We start from the raw sequence: 17,766 nt of genomic DNA, 5'->3' as shown, positions 1-17,766 counted from the left end.
TACTACTGAGGAGTGGCATCCATCTGGCCACTTTACCATGAGGTCTGATTGATGGAGTGCTGCAGAGATGGTTATCTTTCTGGAAGGTTATCCCATCTCCACAGAGGAACTCTGGAGCTCTGTCAGAGTGACCATCGGGTTCTTGGTCACCTCCCTGACCAAGGCCCTTCTCCACCGATTGCTCAGTCTTGGTGGTTCCAAACTTCTTCCGTTTAAGAATGATGGAGACCACTGTGTTCTTGGGACCATCAATGCTGCAGTAATGCTTTGGTACCCTTCCCCAGATCTGTTCCTCGACACAATCCTGTCTCGGAGTTCTACTGACAATTCCTTCAACCTCATGGCTTGGTTTGTGCTCTGACATGCTCTGTCAACTGTGGGACCTTATATAGACAAGTATGTGCCTTTCCAAATCATGTCCAATCAATTGAATTTACCACAGGTGGACTCCAATTAAGTTGTAGAAACATCTCAAGAATGATTAATGGAAACAAGATGCACCTGAGCTCAATTTTGAGTCTCATAGCAAAGGGTCTAAATATTTATGTAAATAAGGTATTTACTTTTTTTATTTTTAAAACATTTGCAAAAATGTCTAAAAACCTGTTTATGCTTTGTCATTATGGGGTATTGTGTGCAGATTGATGTGGAATTGTATTTTATTTTATCAATTTTAGAATAAGGCTGTAACGTAACAAAATGTGGAAAAAGTCAAAGGGTCTGAATACTTTCCGAATGCACTGTATATCTGCCTATCACGCCTACACTGTCACTATTGCACACATACTCCGTCACACACACCACCATGCACACACCCACCCACTGCTTTTGCTGCTGCCATACTGTTTACTATTATTAATCCTTCTACCGGTCACTTTCTCCTAATCCCTGCCTTCATGCACAGTACCAGTCAAAAGTTTGGACACACCTACTCAGTCCAGGGTTTTTCTTTATTTTTAGTCTTTTCTACTTTGTACAGTAATAGTGAAGACATTAAAAACTATGAAATAACACATATGGAATCATGTAGTAACCAAAAAAGTGTTAAACAAATAAAAATATATTTTATATTTGAGATTCTTCAAAGTAGCCACCCTTTACCTTGATGAAAGCTTTGCACACTCTTGGCATTCTCTCAACCAGGTTCATGAGGTAGTCACTTTATGCGTTTGAGCCAATCAGTTGTGTTGTGACAGGGTAAGGGTGGTACACAAGAACTGCTCAAATATGCAAAGAGAAACGACAGTCCATTATTACTTTAAGACATGAAGGTCAGTCAATACGGAAAATTCCAAGAACTTTGAAAGTTTCTTCAAGTGCAGCCATAAAATTATGAAACTAGCTCTCATGAGGACCGACACATGAAATAAAGACCCCGAGTTACCTCTGCTGCAAAGGATAAGTTCATTAGAGTTACCAGCCTCAGAAATTGTAGCCCAAATAAATGCTTCACAGAGTTTAAGTAACAGACACATACATCTCAGCATCAACTGTTCAGAGGAGACTGTGTGAAACAGGCCTTCATGGTCGAATTGCTGCAAAGAAACCACTACTAAAGGACACCAATAAGAACACAACACTTTATTGGCCAAGAAAGACAAGCAATAAACATTAGACCGGTGTAAATATGTCCTTTGGTCTGATGAGTCTAAATTTGAGATTTTTGGTAGGTGAACGCATAATCTCTGCATGTGTGGTTCCCACCGTGAAGCATGGAGGAGGACGTCCTCCGATACACAACCCAACCTGCTTCTTAACACAGCGAGCATCCAACCCGGGAGCCAGCCGCACCAATGTGTTGGAGGAAACACTGTGCACCTGGCAACCGTTATCACGCACTGCGCCCCGGCCCGCCACAGGAGTCACTGGTGCGCGATGAGACAAGGACATCCCTACCGACCAAGCCCTCCCTAACCCGGACGACGCTAGGCCAATTGTGCGTCACCCCATGGACCTCCCGGTCGCGGCTTGGTTACAACAGAGCCTGGGCGCGAACCCAGAGTCTCTGATGGCACAGCTGGCGCTGCAGTACAGCGCCCTTAACCACTGCGCCACCCGGGAGGCAATTCAAGGCACACTTAATCAGCATGGCTACCACAGCATTCTGCAGCGATACGCCATTCCAGCTGGTTTGAGCTTAGTGGGACTATCATTTGTTTTTCAACAGGACAATGACCCAACACACCTCCAGGCTGTGTAAGGGATATTTGACCAAGAAGAAGAGTGACGGAGTGCTGCATCAGATGACCTGGCCTCTACAGTCACCCAACAATCACCCAACATCAAACCAATTCAAATGGTTTGGGATGAGTTGGACCGCAGAGTGAAGGAAAAGCAGCCAACAAGCAGCATATGTGGGAACTCCTTCAAGACTGTTGAAAAATAATTCCAGGTGAAGCTGGTTGAGAGACTGCCAAGAGAGTGCAAAGCTGTCATCAAGGCAAAGGGTGGCTACTTTGAAGAATCTCAAATATAATATATATTTTGATTTAAGAGTTTTTTGGTTACAACATGAAATAACGTGTTATTTCATAATTTTGATGTCTTCACTATTATTCTACAATGTAGAAAATAGTAAAAAATAAAGACGAACCCGTCGATGAGTAGTCCAAACTTTTGACTGTTACTGTACATATCTACTTCATATTCTCCAGTATCCCTGCACATTGTACATTTTGGTACTTGCACTGACCCTGTGAATAGCTGTCACACAGCCAGGAGTGGTGGGTGCGGAGTCAAGCGCAGAGAGCAGAGTGAAGGAAAAGACGGAAACCAAACTTTATTATGGTATCCAAAAGTAACGCCAAAAACAACAGGCATAAACAAATATGTCCAACCCAAAACTGGGCACCAACAGTCAGTGAACATAACACACAACCAACCTAGACTAACAGAGAACAAGCCCGCACAAAAGCAGGCGGGCCTAACAGGCTTAAATAGTCCTGAACCAAAACTCAAACAAGAAACGGGTGCAACCAATAAGACATAACAAACAGAAAAGGAAAAGGGGATCGGTGGCAGCTAGTAGACCAGCGACGACGACCGCCGAGGGCCGCCCGAACAGGCAGGGGAGCCATGACATGACAATACCCCCCCCTCGACGCGCGGCTCCTGCAGTGCGCCGCCGCCGGCCTCGAGGACGACCCAGAGGGGGAGGCGCAGGGCGATCCGGATGGAGGGGGTGGATCTCCCTCAGTAGTGATGGAGCCAAGATGTCCTCCAACGGTACCCAGCACCTCTCCTCTCGACCATACCCCTCCCAGTCCACAAGGTACTGTAGGACCCTCACCCGGCGTCTAGAGTCCATTATGGAACGTACAGTGTACGCCGGGGACCCCTCGATGTCCAGAGGGGGCGGAGGGACCTCCGGCACCTCACCTTCCTGCAGGGGACCAGCTACCACCGGCCTGAGGAGAGACACATGAAACGAGGGGTTAATACGATAGTACGAAGGAAGCTGTAACCTATAACACACCTTGTTTATCCTCCTCAGGACTTTAAATGGCCCTCACACACTGCGGCCCCAGCTTCCGGCAGGGCAGGCGGAGGGGCAGGTTTCAGGCCGAGAGCCAGACCCGGTCCCCCGGTGCGAACACGGGGGCCTCACTGCGGTAAATGTCAGCGCTCCTCTTCTGCCGTCCACCAGCTTGTTTAAGTGATTCCTGGACTGCTCTCCAAGTCTCCTTCGAGCGCTGCACCCACTCCTCCACCGCAGGAGCTTCGTTCTGGCTCTGATGCCATGGTGCCAGGACCGGTTGGTAGCCCAACATGCACTGGAAAGGTGACGTTAGTGGAGGAGTGCGGAGTGAATTCTGAGCCACCTCCACCCATGGGACGTACCTCGCCCATTCACCTGGCCGGTCAGAAACCTACCCACATCCTGGTTCACTCTCTCCACCTGCCCATTACTCTCGGGGTGAAAACCCGAGGTCAGGCTGATCGAGACCCCCAGGAGACCCCACAGAAGACGTGGGTAAACAGTCTGTAGGGCCGTATGGAGACAGGGCAACGGGATGAGACGGCAGGACTTAGAAAACCGATCCACAACAACCAGGATTGTGGTGTTCCCCTGAGACGGGGGAAGGTCGGTGAGAAAATCCACCGACAAATGCGGCCACGGCCGTTGTGGAACGGGGAGGGGCTGTAGGTGTCTAGGAGCCTTGCTCTGAGCGCACACCGAGCAGGAGGAGACATAAAACCTCACGTCCTTGGCTAAAGTGGGCCACCAGTACCTCCCCCTAAGACCCCGCACTGTCCTCTCAATACCAGGATGACCCGAAGAGGGTAGCGTATGGGCCCATCGAATCAAACGATCACGAACACCAAGCGGCACATTCTGAACACCCGCTGGACACTGAGGAGTTGCAGGTTCCAACCGTAACGCCCGCTCGATTTCCGCGTCCACCTCCCATACCACCGGTGCTACCAGACATGAATCTGGAAGGATGGGAGTACAATCGATGGTCCGCTCCTCTGTGTCATAGAGACGGGACAGCGCGTCGGCCTTAGTATTAAGGGAACCTGGCCTATAGGAGATCGTGAACCGAAATCTGGTATAAAAAAAAACATTGGCTACCTTGCCTGACGCGGATTCAATCTCCTCGCTGCCCGGATATACTCCAGATTATGATGGTCAGTCCAGATGAGGAAAGGGTGCTTGGCCCCCTCAAGCCAATGTCTCCACACCTTCAGAGCTTTTACCACAGCTAACAACTCCCGGTCCCCCACGTCATGCTTCGGTGGCGTGCTCTAGCGCTGGGACAGCACGGCTCTAACCCCAGCCTCGGACGCGTCCACCTCCACTATGAACGCCAAAGAGGGGTCCGGATGAGCTAGCACGGGAGCGTCGGTGAACAGCTCCTTCAGACGACTGAAGGCTCTGTCCGACTCCGCTGTCCACCGCAAACGCGCCGGCCCCCCTTTCAGCAGTGAGGTAATGGGAGCAGCCACCTGACCAAAACCCCGGATAAACCTCCAGTAGTAATTGGCAAACCCTAAAAACAGCTGCACCTCCTTTACTGTGGTCGGAGTCAGCCAATTACGCACGGCTGCAACGCGGTCACACTCCATCACCACTCCAGAGATGGAAATGTGATAACCCAGGAAGGAAACGACTTGTTTGGAGAACACACATTTCTCAGCCTTGACGTACAGGTCATGCTCCAGCAGTCGCCCAAGTACTTTACGCACCAGAGACACATGCGCGGCGCGTGTGGCAGAATAGATTAGTATATCATCGGTATACACCACCACACCCTGCCCGTGCAGGTCTCTGAGAATCTCGTCTACGAAAGATTGAAAGAAGGCTGGAGCATTTTTTCAACCCATACATCGTGACGAGGTACACATAATGGCCAGATGTGGTACTAAATGCGGTTTTCCACTCATCTCCCTCCCGGATACGAACCTAATTATACGCACTCCTAAGGTCCAGTTTTGTGAAAAAACGCGCTCCTTGAAATGATTCCACCGCCGTGGCGATGAGAGGTAGCGGGTAACTAAACCCCACTGTGATGGAATTTAGACATCTATAATCAATGCACGGACGCAAACCTCCCTCCTTTTTCTTCACAAAAAAGTAACTTGAGGAGACAGGTGACATGAAGGGCCGAATGTACCCCTGTCCCAGAGATTCAGTGACATATGTCTCCATAGCCACTGTCTCCTCCTGGGACAACGGGTACACGTGACTCCTGGGAAGTGCAGCGTTTACCAGGAGGTTTATCGCGCAATCCACTCGTTGATGAGGTGGTAATTATTTTTACAGAAAATGATAGCCAAATCGGCATATTCAGAGGGAATGCGCACAATGGAAACCTGGTCTGGACTCTCCACCGTCGTCGCACCGATGGAAACTCCTCTGCACCTACTAGAACACTCCTCTGACCACCCTTGGAGAGCCCCCTGTTTCCATGAAATCTCAGGATTGGGATTAGCCAGCCAGGGAATCCCCAGCACCACTGGAAACGCAGGTGAATCAATAAGGAAGAGACTAATCCGCTCCTTATGATCCCCCTGCGTTACCATGTCCAGTGGAACCATGGCCTCCCTGACCAGCCCTGACCCAAATGGCCGGCTATCTAAGGAGTGCACGGGGAAGGGTTGATCTAGCGGCACCAGCGGAATGCCTAGCCTCAACGCGAGTCCACGATCCATAAAGTTCCCAGCTGCGCCTGAATCGACTATCGCCTTATGCTGGAGAGAGGGAGAAAACTCAGAGAAAGAAATTTGTAAAAACATGTGACCAACAGGGAGCTCTGGGTGAGTGGAGCCGCCGCTCCATCGTACTCCCTGGGGAGCGCCAGACGAAGAGCACTGGATCCGGACACCGCCGGAGGAGTAGGTGGAGGAGGGGCTGGGGGTGAGGTAGGGAGACCACTCCTCTCCAATTGGTCCATTCTCTCCATCATTTGATTGCTGACTCGATTCGGTGGAGAATGGCCGTATGATGGAGGACACGCTCCTCCATGGATGGGAGAAGGGGTGCAGCTGCTCCTGCTGACTCCATGGATATGTTGCGGGCTTCTGTCACACAGCCAGGAGTGGTGGGTGCGGAGTCGAGAGCAGAGGATAATGGGGGAAACCGAACTTGGGCACCAAACAGTCAGTGAACATAACACGCAACCAACCTAGACTAACAGAGAACAAGCCCGCACAAAAGCAGGCGGGCCTAACAGGCTTAAATAGTTCTGAACCAAAACTCAAACAAGAAACCGGTGCAACCAATAAGACATAACAAACAGAAAATGAAAAGGGGATCGGTGGCAGCTAGTAGACCGGCGACGACGACCACCGAGCGCCGCCCGAACAGACAGGGGAGCCTCCTTCGGTGGAAGTCGTGACAATAGCTTCCTCTCTTATTTGATATTTGTCATGTTTTCTTTATTATTTATAGTTATATTTGTATTAGTTATACTACTGCACTGTTGGGAAGAGCTTGCAAGGTAAGCATTTCACTGTTCTTGTGCATGTGACAATAAAACTTGAACTGAACTGCTCACTCACAGCATCTGAAAGGTACAGTAAAGAGATCAGCTAATGACTTGAACCTCTACTAATTTCTCTTTACCTCTCTCCACCTTCTTTTTTTTTTTTACCTCACCTCCATCTCTTCCCTCACTCTCCTGTCCTCACCTATCTTCTCTCCACCTCTCCGTTCCTCACCACGCCCCTCCTCCCTGCCTCTTTTCCTCCTCTCCCCATGTCTAGTCCTATAGGGGAGGTGTTCCGTGCGCGGCTCAGACAGTTCCCGTCTCTGGTGACCTGCTGCACTATAGACTGGTTCAGTGCCTGGCCAGAGGAGGCCCTCCAGTCTGTGGCTGCCTCCTTCCTCTACGAGCTGCCAGAGCTGGAAGCCAGCCCCACCGCAATGAAAGGCCTGGTGAGGAGAAACAGAGAGTGTTTGTTTGTGTTCTTGTCTCCTGCCAGCCTCCCCTCACCACTGTTGTGTCCCTGTCTAGATTATCATGTGTGTGGAGATCCACCAGATGGTAGCCAGGAAATGTGCGCAGTACCTGGCTGAGCTGTCCAGATATAACTATGTCACGCCCAAGAGCTATCTGGAGCTACTCGCAATCTTCTCCTCTCTCATCGGCCGCAAGAAACAGGAGCTGCACAGTGCCCGGCAGCGCATGAAGACTGGCCTGGACAAGGTGAGAGGAGGGACCCTCAATGCCACAATTTTGTATCTAAGAGGTCATCTTCTCTTCTGTGTCTTTTGCTTCAAATGTATTTTGTATGCTTTAAATGTGTGTCTGTGTTCATATGGGTCTGCGTTTAACCGTGTGATTTTACTGTGTGCCTGTGTGTGTCTATAGCTATTGAGGACAGCAGAGGATGTGAGTAAGATGCAGGAGGAGCTGGAGATGATGAGGCCTCTGCTGGAGGAAGCTGCCAAGGACACAGTGATCACCATGGAGAAGATCAAGGTAAATTAGACCAGGGAGCCTCATCAGGCTCTTTAAATGCCTGTATATGCTGTATCCTTTATATAGCACATGTGTTATGCATGTTAATCTTTGTGTGTGTGTGTGTGTGTGTGTGTGTGTGTGTGTGTTGACAGGTAGACACTGTGGTTGCAGAGGAGACCCGTACGGCGGTGCAGGCAGAGGAAGCCAAAGCCTCACAGAAAGCATGTGTGGCCGGTGCCATCGCTGAAGACGCCCAGAAAGACCTGGATGAAGCGCTGCCAGCTCTAGATGCCGCCCTCACCAGCCTCAAGTCTCTCAACAAGAACGACGTTGTTGAGGTGACATTATTTTGCCCTGTAATGGTTTATAGTTGTACTTATACTTTTTGCTTGTTGTTTTCCTAGATTGCTCTGTACTGTATGAGGGCTGTTGTACTGTATGACTGGGGCTGGGTCTCTCCAGGTGAGGGCCATGCAGCGCCCGCCCCATGGGGTGAAACTGGTGATAGAGGCTGTTTGCATCATGAGGTCCATCAAGCCTAAGAAGGTGGCCGGAGAGAAGCCAGGCACCAAGGTGGACGACTACTGGGAGCCTGGCAAGAGCCTTCTGCAGGACCCCGGGAAGTTCCTAGAGGGCCTCTTCAAATTTGACAAAGTATGTCAATGTCCTGAGGACACGTTATCCCAAACAAAGCTTTTTACTTTCTTTCAGTTTAAAAGGAGCTTTTTGACTGGAATCATTTTGGCACCGATCTCCTCTGTAGGAAAATATCCCAGACTCCGTGATCAAATTAGTACAACCCTACATTGATAATGAAGAGTTCCAGCCAGCCAACATTGCCAAGGTGTCCAAGGCCTGCACCTCCATCTGCCAGTGGGTGCGAGCCATGCACGTGTACCACTTTGTGGCCAAGGGTGTGGAGCCTAAAAGAGTATGAATATATTTGCTTTAAATGCTCCCCTCTCTTGTACAACAAGACTATTGCATCTGCATATGCACTATTTGTGTGAGTGTTGATGTGTGTATCTTTCATTCCTGTGTGTGCGTGCTCATGCAGAAAGCTCTGCAGGAGGCCCAGGAGGACCTGGCTGTGACCCAGCTCATCCTGGACGATGCCAATGAGAAGCTGGCACAGGTGGAAGAGGGCATCGCAACGCTGCAGGCCAAGTACCATGACTGTCTGGCCAAGAGAGACGAGCTGGACAACAAGTGCCAGCTGTGTGAGAACCGCCTGGTCCGCGCAGACAAGGTCAGAGAGAGAGCGATGGGGACAAAACTTCTGCATTGCTTGCTGTTTGCGGTTTTAGACTGGGTTTCTGTATAGCACTTTGTGACATCTGCTGATGTAAAAACGGTTTTATAAATACATTTAATTGATTGATTGACTGAAAGCTCCCTGATAACAACACACATATTTGTGCTGGCTTGGTAGGTGCAGGACAAATCTAAAAGGATATAGAGGCCAGACCATACAAAGGGTTGCAAAGAATTTATAAAAATTACCAGATTTAAAAAAAATCTGGGTTATTAACGGGTCATTTTGGTAATCTGTGTAAGTTTGGGTAATTTAAACTTGATTAATATACAGTTGAAGTTGGAAGTTTACATACATCTTAGCCAAATACATCTAAACTCAGTTTTTCACAATTCCTGACATTTAATCTGAGTAAAAATTCCCTGTTTTAGGTCAGTTAGGTTCACCACTTTATTTTAAGAATGTGAAATGTCAGAATAATAGTAGAGAGAATAATTTATTTCAGCTTTTATTTCTTTCATCACATTCCCAGTGGGTCAGAAGTTTACATACACTCAAATAGTATTTGGTAGCATTGCCTTTAAATTGTTTAACTTGGGTCAAACATTTCAGGTAGCCTTCCACAAGTTTCCCACAATAAATTGGGTGAATTTTGGCCCATTCCTCCTGACAGAGCTGGTGTAACTGAGTCATGTTTGTAGGTCTGCTTGCTCGCACACGCTTTTTCAGTTCTGCCCACACATTTTCTATAGGATTGAGGTCAGGGCTTTGTGATGGCCACTCCAATACCTTGACTTTGTTGTCCTTAAGCCATTTTGCCACAACTTTGGAAGCGTGCTTGGGGTCATTGTCCATTTGGAAGACTCATTTGCAACCAAGCTTTAACTTCCTGGCTGATGTCTTGAGATGTTGCTTCAATATGTCCACATAATTTTCCTACCTCATGATGCCATCTATTTTGTGAAGTGCACCAGTCCCTCCTGCAGCAAAGCACTCCCACAACATGATGCTGCCACTCCCGTTCTTCACGGTTGGGATGGTGTTCTTCGACTTGCAAGCTTCCCCCTTTTTCCTCCAAACATAACAGGTCATTATTTGTATTTATTTATTTCACCAGTTAGGCAAGTTGAGAACAAGTTCTCATTTACAATTGCGACCTGGCCAAGATAAAGCAAAGCAGTTCGACACATACAACAACACAAAGTTACACATGGAGTAAAACAAACATACAGTCAATAATACAGTAGAAAAATATGTCTATATACAATATGAGCAAGTAAGGTGAGATAAGGGAGGTAAAGGCAAAAAAAGGCTATGGTATTGAAGTAAATACAATGTAGCAAGTAAAACACTGGAATGGTTGATTTGCAGTGGAAGAATGTGAAAAGTAGACATAGAAATAATGGGGTGCAAAGGAGCAAAATAAATAAATACAGTAGGGAAAGAGGTAGTTGTTTGGGCTAAATTATAGATGGGCTATGTACAGGTGCAGTAATCTGTGAGCTGCTCTGACAGCTGGTGCTTAAAGCTAGTGAGGGAGATAAGTGTTTCCAGTTTCAGAGATTTTTGTAGTTCGTTCCAGTCATTGGCAGCAGAGAACTGGAAGGAGAGGCGGTCAAAGGAAGAATTGGTTTTGGGGGTGACCAGAGAGATATACCTGCTGGAGCGCGTGCTACAGGTGGGTGCTGCTATGGTGACCAGTGAGATGAGATAAGGGGGGACTTTACCTCGCAGAGTCTTGTAGATGACCTGGAGCCAGTAGGTTTGGCGTGAAGTATGAAGCGAGGGCCAGCCAACGAGAGCGTACAGGTCGCAGTGGTGGGTAGTATATGGGGCTTTGGTGACAAAACGGATGGCACTGTAATAGACTGCATCCAATTTATTGAGTAGGGTATTGGAGGCTATTTTGTAAATAACATCGCCGAAGTCAAGGATTGGTAGGATGGTCAGTTTTACAAAGGTATGTTTGGCAGCATGAGTGAAGGATGCTTTGTTGCGAAATAGGAAGCCAATTCTAGATTTAACTTTGGATTGGAGATGTTTGATGTGAGTCTGGAAGGAGAGTTTACAGTCTAACCAGACACCTATGTATTTGTAGTGATTAGTGATGCATTAGTGATGTTGGACAGGCAGGCAGGTGCAGGCAGTGATCGGTTGAAGAGCATGCATTTAGTTTTACTTGTATTTAAGAGCAATTGGAGGCCACGGAATGAGAGTTGTATGGCATTGAAGCTCACCTGGAGAGTTGTTAACACAGTGTCCAAAGAATGGCCAGAAGTATACAGAATGGTGTCTGTCGTCTGCGTAGAGGTGGATCAGAGACTCACCAGCAGCAAGAGCGACATCATGGATGTATACAGAGAAGAGAGTCGGTCCAAGAATTTACCACCATAGAGACTGCCAGAGGCCCGGACAGCAGACCCTCCGATTTGACACACTGAACTCTATCAGAGAAGTAGTTAGTGAACCAGACGAGGCAATCATTTGAGAAACCAAGGCTGTCGAGTCTGCCGATGAGGATGTGGTGATTGACAGAGTCGAAAGCCTTGGCCAGGTCAATGAATACAGCTGCTTAGTATTGTTTCTTATCGATGGCGGTTAAGATATCGTTTAGGACCTTGAGCGTGGCTGAGGTGCACCCATGACCAGCTCTGAAACCAGATTGTATAGCGGAGAAGGTATGGTGGGATTCGAAATGGTCGGTAAACTGTTTGTTGACTTGGCTTTCGAAGACCGTAGAAAAGGCAGGGTAGAATAGATATAGGTCTGTACCAGTTTGGGTCAAGAGTGTCCCCCCCCCCCCCTTTGAAGAGGGGGATGACCGTAGCTGCTTTCCAATCTTTGGGGATCTCAGACGACACGAAAGAGAGGTTGAACAGGCTAGTAATAGGGGTGGCAACAATTTCGGCAGATAATTTTAGAAAGAAAGGGTCCAGATTGTCTAGCCCGGCTGATTTGTAGGGGTCCAGATTTTGCAGCTCTTTCAGAACATCAGCTGACTGGTTTTGGGAGAAGGAGAAATGGGGAAGGCTTGGGCGAGTTGCTGTGGGGGGTGCAGTGCTGTTGACCGGGGTAGGGGTAGCCGGGTGGAAAGCATGGCCAGCCGTAGAAAAATGCTTATTGAAATTCTCAATTATAGTGGATTTATCGGTGGTGAAAGTGTTTCCTATCTTCAGTGCAGTGGGCAGCTGGGAGGAGGTGTTCTTATTCTCCATGGACTTTACAGTGTCCCGGAACTTTTTTGAGTTTGTGTTGCAGGAAGCAAATTTCTGCTTGAAAAAGCTAGCCTTGGCTTTTCTAACTGCCTGTGTATATTGGTTTCTTGCTTCCCTGAAAAGTTACATATCACGGGGGCTGTTCGATGCTAATGCAGAACGCCATGTTTTTGTGTTGGTTAAGGGCAGTCAGGTCTGGAGAGAACCAAGGGCTATATCTGTTCCTGGTTCTAAATTTCTTGAATGGGGCATGCTTATTTAAAAAAATAAAAAATAACCAGGCATCCTCTACTGACGGGATGAGATCAATATCCTTCCAGGATACCCCGGCCAGGTCGATTAGAAAGGACTGCTCGCTGAGGTGTTTCAGGGAGCGTTTGACAGTGATGAGTGGAGGTCGTTTGACCGCTGACCCATTACGGATGCAGGCAATGAGGCAGTGATCGCTGAGATCTTGGTTGAAAACAGCAGAGGGTGTATTTAGAGGGCAAGTTGGTTAGGATGATATCTATGAGGGTGCCCGTGTTTATGGCTTTTGGGTGGTACCTGGTAGGTTCATTGATAATTTGTGTGAGATTGAGGGCATCAAGTTTAGATTGTAGGATGGCTGGGGTGTTAAGCATGTTCCAGTTTAGGTCGCCTAGCAGCACGAGCTCTAAAGATAGATGGGGGGGCAATCAGTTCACATATGGTGTCCAGAGCACAACTGGGGGCAGAGGGTGGTCTATAGCAGGCGGCAACGGTGAGAGACTTGTTTTTAGAGAGGTGGATTTTTAAAAGTAGAAGTTCAAATTGTTTGGGTACCGACCTGGATAGTAGGACAGAACTCTGCAGGCTATCTTTGCAGTACATTGCAACACCTCCCCCTTTGGCTGTTCTATCTTGTCTGAAAATGTTGTAGTTAGGGATGAAAATTTCAGAATTTTTGGTGGTCTTCCTAAGCCGGGATCCAGACACGGATAGAACATCCGGGTTGGCAGAGTGTGCTAAACCAGTGAATAAAACAAACTTAGGGAGGAGGCTTCTAATGTTAACATGCATGAAACCAAGGCTATTACGGTTACAGAAGTCATCAAAAGAGAGTGCCTGGGGAATAGGAGTGGAGCTAGGCACTGCAGGGCCTGGATTCACCTCTACATCACCAGAGGAACAGGGGAGGAGTAGGATAAGGGTACGGCTAAAAGCTATGAGAATTGGTCGTCTAGAACGTCTGGAACAGAGAGTAAAAGGAGGTTTCTGGGGGCGATAAAATAGTTTTAAGGTATAATGTACAGACAAAGGTATGGTAGGATGTGAATACAGTGGAAGTAAACCTAGGTATTGAGTGAGGATGGCCAAACAGTTCTACATTTGTTTCATCAGACCAGAGGACATTTCTCCAAAAAGTAGATCTTTGTCGCCATGTGCAGTTGCAAACCGTAGTCTGGCTTTTTTATGGCTGTTTTTCAGCAGTGGCCTCTTCCTTGCTGAGTGGCCTTTCAGGTTATGTCGATATAGGACTCGTTTTATTGTGGATATAGATACTTTTGTACCTGTTTCCTCCAGCATCTTCACAAGGTCTTTTGCTGTTGTTCTGGGATTGATTTGCACTTTTCGTTCATCTCTAGGAGACAGAACGCGTCTCCTTCCTGAGCGGTATGACGACTGCGTGGTCCCATGGTGTTTATACTTGCGTACCATTGTTTGTACAGATGAACATGGTACCATCAGGTGTTTGAAATTGCTCCCAAGGATGAATCAGACTTGTGGAGGTCTACAATTTATTTAGATTTTCCCATGATGTCAAGCTAAGAGGCACTGAGCTTGAAGGTAGGCCTTGAAATACATCCACAGGTACACCTCCAATTGACTCAAATGATGTCAATAAGCCTTTCTGAAGCTTCTAAAGTAGAGGTCGACCGATTAATCGGAATGGCCGATTAATTAGGGCCGATTTCAAGTATTTTTGGGCGCCGATTTGATTATTTTTTTATATATATACAGTGGGGCAAAAACTATTTAGTCAGCCACCAATTGTGCAAGTTCTCCCACTTAAAAAGATGAGAGAGGCCTGTAATTTTCATCTTAGGTTCACTTCAACTATGACAGACAAAATGAGAAAAAAAATCCAGAAAATCACAATTGTAGGATTTTTAATGAATTTATTTGCAAATTATTTTTTTATATACCTTTATTTAACTAGGCAAGTCAGTTAAGAACACATTCTTATTTTCAATGACGGCCTAGGAACGGTGGGTTAACTGCCTCGTTCAGGGGGAGGACGACAGATTTTCACCTTGTCAGCTCGGGGAATCCAATTTTGCAACCTTACAGTTAACTAGTCCAACGCAATAACGACCTGCCTCTGTCTCGTTGCACTCCACAAGGAGACTGACTGCCTGTTACGCGAATGCAGTAAGCCAAGGTAAGTTGCTAGCTAGCATTAAACTTATCTTATAAAAAACAATCAATCATAATCACTAGTTAACTACACATGGTTGATGATATTACTAGATATTATCTAGCGTGTCCTGCGTTGCATATAATCTGACTGAGCATACAAGTATCTAAGTATCTGACTGAGCGGTGGTAGGCAGAAGCAGGCGCGTAAACATTCATTCAAACAGCACTATTGTGCGTTTTGCCAGCAGCTCTTTGTTGTGCGTCAAGCATTGCGCTGTATATGACTTCAAGCCTATCAACTCCCGAGATGAGGCTGGTGTAACCAAAGTGAAATGGCTAGCTAGTTAGCGCGCTCTAATAGCATTTCAAACGTCACTCGCTCTGAGCCTTCTAGTAGTTGTTCCCCTTGCTCTGCATGGGTAACGCTGCTTCGATGGTGGCTGTTGTCGCTGTGTTGTTGGTTCGAGCCCAGGGAGGAGCGAGAAGAGGGACGGAAGCTATACTGTTATACTGGCAATACTAAAGTGCCTATAAGAACATCTAATAGTCAAAGGTTAATGAAATACAAATGGTATAGAGGGAAATAGTCCTATAATTCCTATAATAACTACAACCTAAAACTTCTTACCTGGGAATATTGAAGACTCATGTTAAAAGGAACCACCAGCTTTCATATGTTCTCATGTTCTGAGCAAGGAACTGAAACGTTAGCTTTCTTACATAGCACATATTGCACTTTTACTTTCTCCTCCAACACTTTGTTTTTGCATTATTTAAACCAAATTGAAAATGTTTCATTATTTATTTGAGGCTACATTGATTTTATTGATTTATTATATTAAGTTAAAATAAGTGTTCATTCAGTATTGTTGTTATTGTCATTATTACAAATAAATAAATAAATAAATATCGGGCGATTAATCGGTATCAGCTTTTTTGGTCCCCCAATAATCGATATTGGTATCGGCGTTGAAAAATCATAATCGGTCGACCTCTATTCTAAAGCCATGACATCATTTTCTGGAATTCAACTTAGTGTATGTTAACTTCTGACCCACTGGAATTGTGATACAGTGAATTATATGTGAAATAATCTGTTTTTAAACAATTGTTGGAAAAATTACTTGTGTCATGCACAAAGTAGATCTCCTAGCCGACTTGCCAAACTATAGTTTAACAATAAACTTGTGGAGTGGTTGAAAAACTAGTTTTAATGACTCCAACCTAAGTGTATCTAAACTTCCGACTTCAACTGTATATATATATATTTTTCCCTTTATATCTGTGTTCATGATTTTCTGGTAAATAGAACATATGGTTCAAGAGAAAGTAGCAGTACTTAATTTGTAAATTGGGAGGTGCCGGAAACAAAAAGTTAGCACAAGAGGAGGGTGACCTGAGGAGCTCTGAGGTACCGGAACACATTAAAAGAATCGCCTTTATAATAAAACATTGCATGCATATCATCATATTTGTGTAGTGGCATAGAGCAGTATAGTAGGTAGAGGCACTTGCAGAGGTTGCATACATGGGAAAAAATTGGCCTGTTATAAACACATTTCATGCAATTCTATTCCATTTTACATGGCTGCCGACTTAAGCAGAATCTTTTTTTAATAGTGCAAAAATGATTGAAATGACAGATGCCTTTTACATGGACTAACTGAGAATATGAGATCAATTAAAAACAACCTTGTCTTGAATCCATGAATATCCTAGGCCTAGGTGTGTACAATATGAGGAGGAAATTATAGTCCTAAAAAAGCTTTCCACTTTCACTGACTCACCCAATGATGCACAAGCTCACTCACCGGCGATGCGCTCGTGCCAAAAGCCTATCTCGCTCGGTTTACTTTTATAAAAAATACTGTTTATGCAATAGGCCAATTTGGAAGTTGATATAATATGTTGGTAGCCTACCGACACATTAGATCCTTCTCTTTTCAGCAGGAGCCATTTGCATTAAAAACCTGTGTTTTCCCGCGATTGTATTTGAAATATTGCGAAAGGCCTGTTTTGGCTGTATGCTGTTCACTGACAGATTTGCCACACTTTACCGACTGAAGGCGATGCCTTGTGATTGGGCTACACACAATCCACAGCTAGGCTATTTAAAGAAAAATAACCTATTGATCTCTAGGTTACAATGTTGCGCAAACCATAAACCCGGGCCGGCCAAACTAGAATCAATTCTACAATATCAGGCACGGGCTAAAAAAAAACATTTTCACATGTACTTTTTTTTAGGGGGCAGCAGAATTACAGAGGAGCCATCTCAAATGAACTCTGACCACATTTAATTGAATCTTTACATTTCAAACAGTGAATTTTTTTGTTCATGCCTCGAAAAGTACTGGATCCTGGCATATAGGTTACGTAACGAAACAGTCCAAAACGGAGAGTTGACTGTTCCTTTTCTGACATGATCCGGCTCAAAGCACTGCAAAATAGCCTAATTAATGAAAAAACATTAAGTTACTTCTAATGTAATTGCAATTAACTCTTCCAACTATTGACTTATTTCACAACTGCCGCCAGTTTGGCCCTGCAACATTTGCAACAAAGATATGTTGACAAACAGTACTCCATGGGCGACTCCACTTCCTGATTTGGCCTCGTTTGGTTTGTTAAGAAATGCTAGCAGCCATGACTGAATTCAAACGTGAGTTGGTTTCGAGGTGTGGTTTGATGTGGGTGTCTGTTGTGTGTGTTCGCAGGTGGGAAGAGTTAGCTAAATTATTTTTGCCAATTAGATTAATTCGGCTGGTGTGCGACTGTGGCAAAATTGGTTTGACTTTGGATAGCCTATCTCTGGGGATAGTTAGGAACCGTCAATAAATTACACAATGTAAATTGAACAATATAGTCCTATTGCACATCTTTTAGGTGTCTCATTAAATGCTTTCAATATTTGTATATTCATTTCTACAATTTAAGTTGATTAGGGTTTTTAATTCATTGAAATTTGGAGCTATTGACATTTTTAAAATATTGTACAATGTAC

At 45.8% G+C, this 17,766-nt stretch overlaps 1 protein-coding gene across 1 annotated transcript in view; it reads left to right on the top strand.

The window, feature by feature from the left end:
* The window catches only part of dnah1 (dynein, axonemal, heavy chain 1), a 65,221-nt gene that overhangs the window by 33,065 nt on the left and 14,390 nt on the right, over nucleotides 1–17,766 (top strand). Inside the window, exons 50-56 of the mRNA XM_021569659.3 lie at nucleotides 7,210–7,381; nucleotides 7,461–7,652; nucleotides 7,818–7,928; nucleotides 8,063–8,248; nucleotides 8,373–8,564; nucleotides 8,674–8,841; nucleotides 8,968–9,159. Coding sequence (XP_021425334.3) covers nucleotides 7,210–7,381; nucleotides 7,461–7,652; nucleotides 7,818–7,928; nucleotides 8,063–8,248; nucleotides 8,373–8,564; nucleotides 8,674–8,841; nucleotides 8,968–9,159 — 1,213 coding nt within the window. The remainder of the gene's footprint in view (nucleotides 1–7,209; nucleotides 7,382–7,460; nucleotides 7,653–7,817; nucleotides 7,929–8,062; nucleotides 8,249–8,372; nucleotides 8,565–8,673; nucleotides 8,842–8,967; nucleotides 9,160–17,766) is intronic.

Source organism: Oncorhynchus mykiss, chromosome 17 (assembly GCF_057628025.1).
Source record: "Oncorhynchus mykiss isolate SJ-2025 chromosome 17, ASM5762802v1, whole genome shotgun sequence".
NCBI classification, from domain to species: Eukaryota; Metazoa; Chordata; class Actinopteri; order Salmoniformes; family Salmonidae; genus Oncorhynchus; species Oncorhynchus mykiss.
Note: the sequence above shows the minus strand (reverse complement) of the source record. Positions and strands in the feature narration are given on the sequence as shown.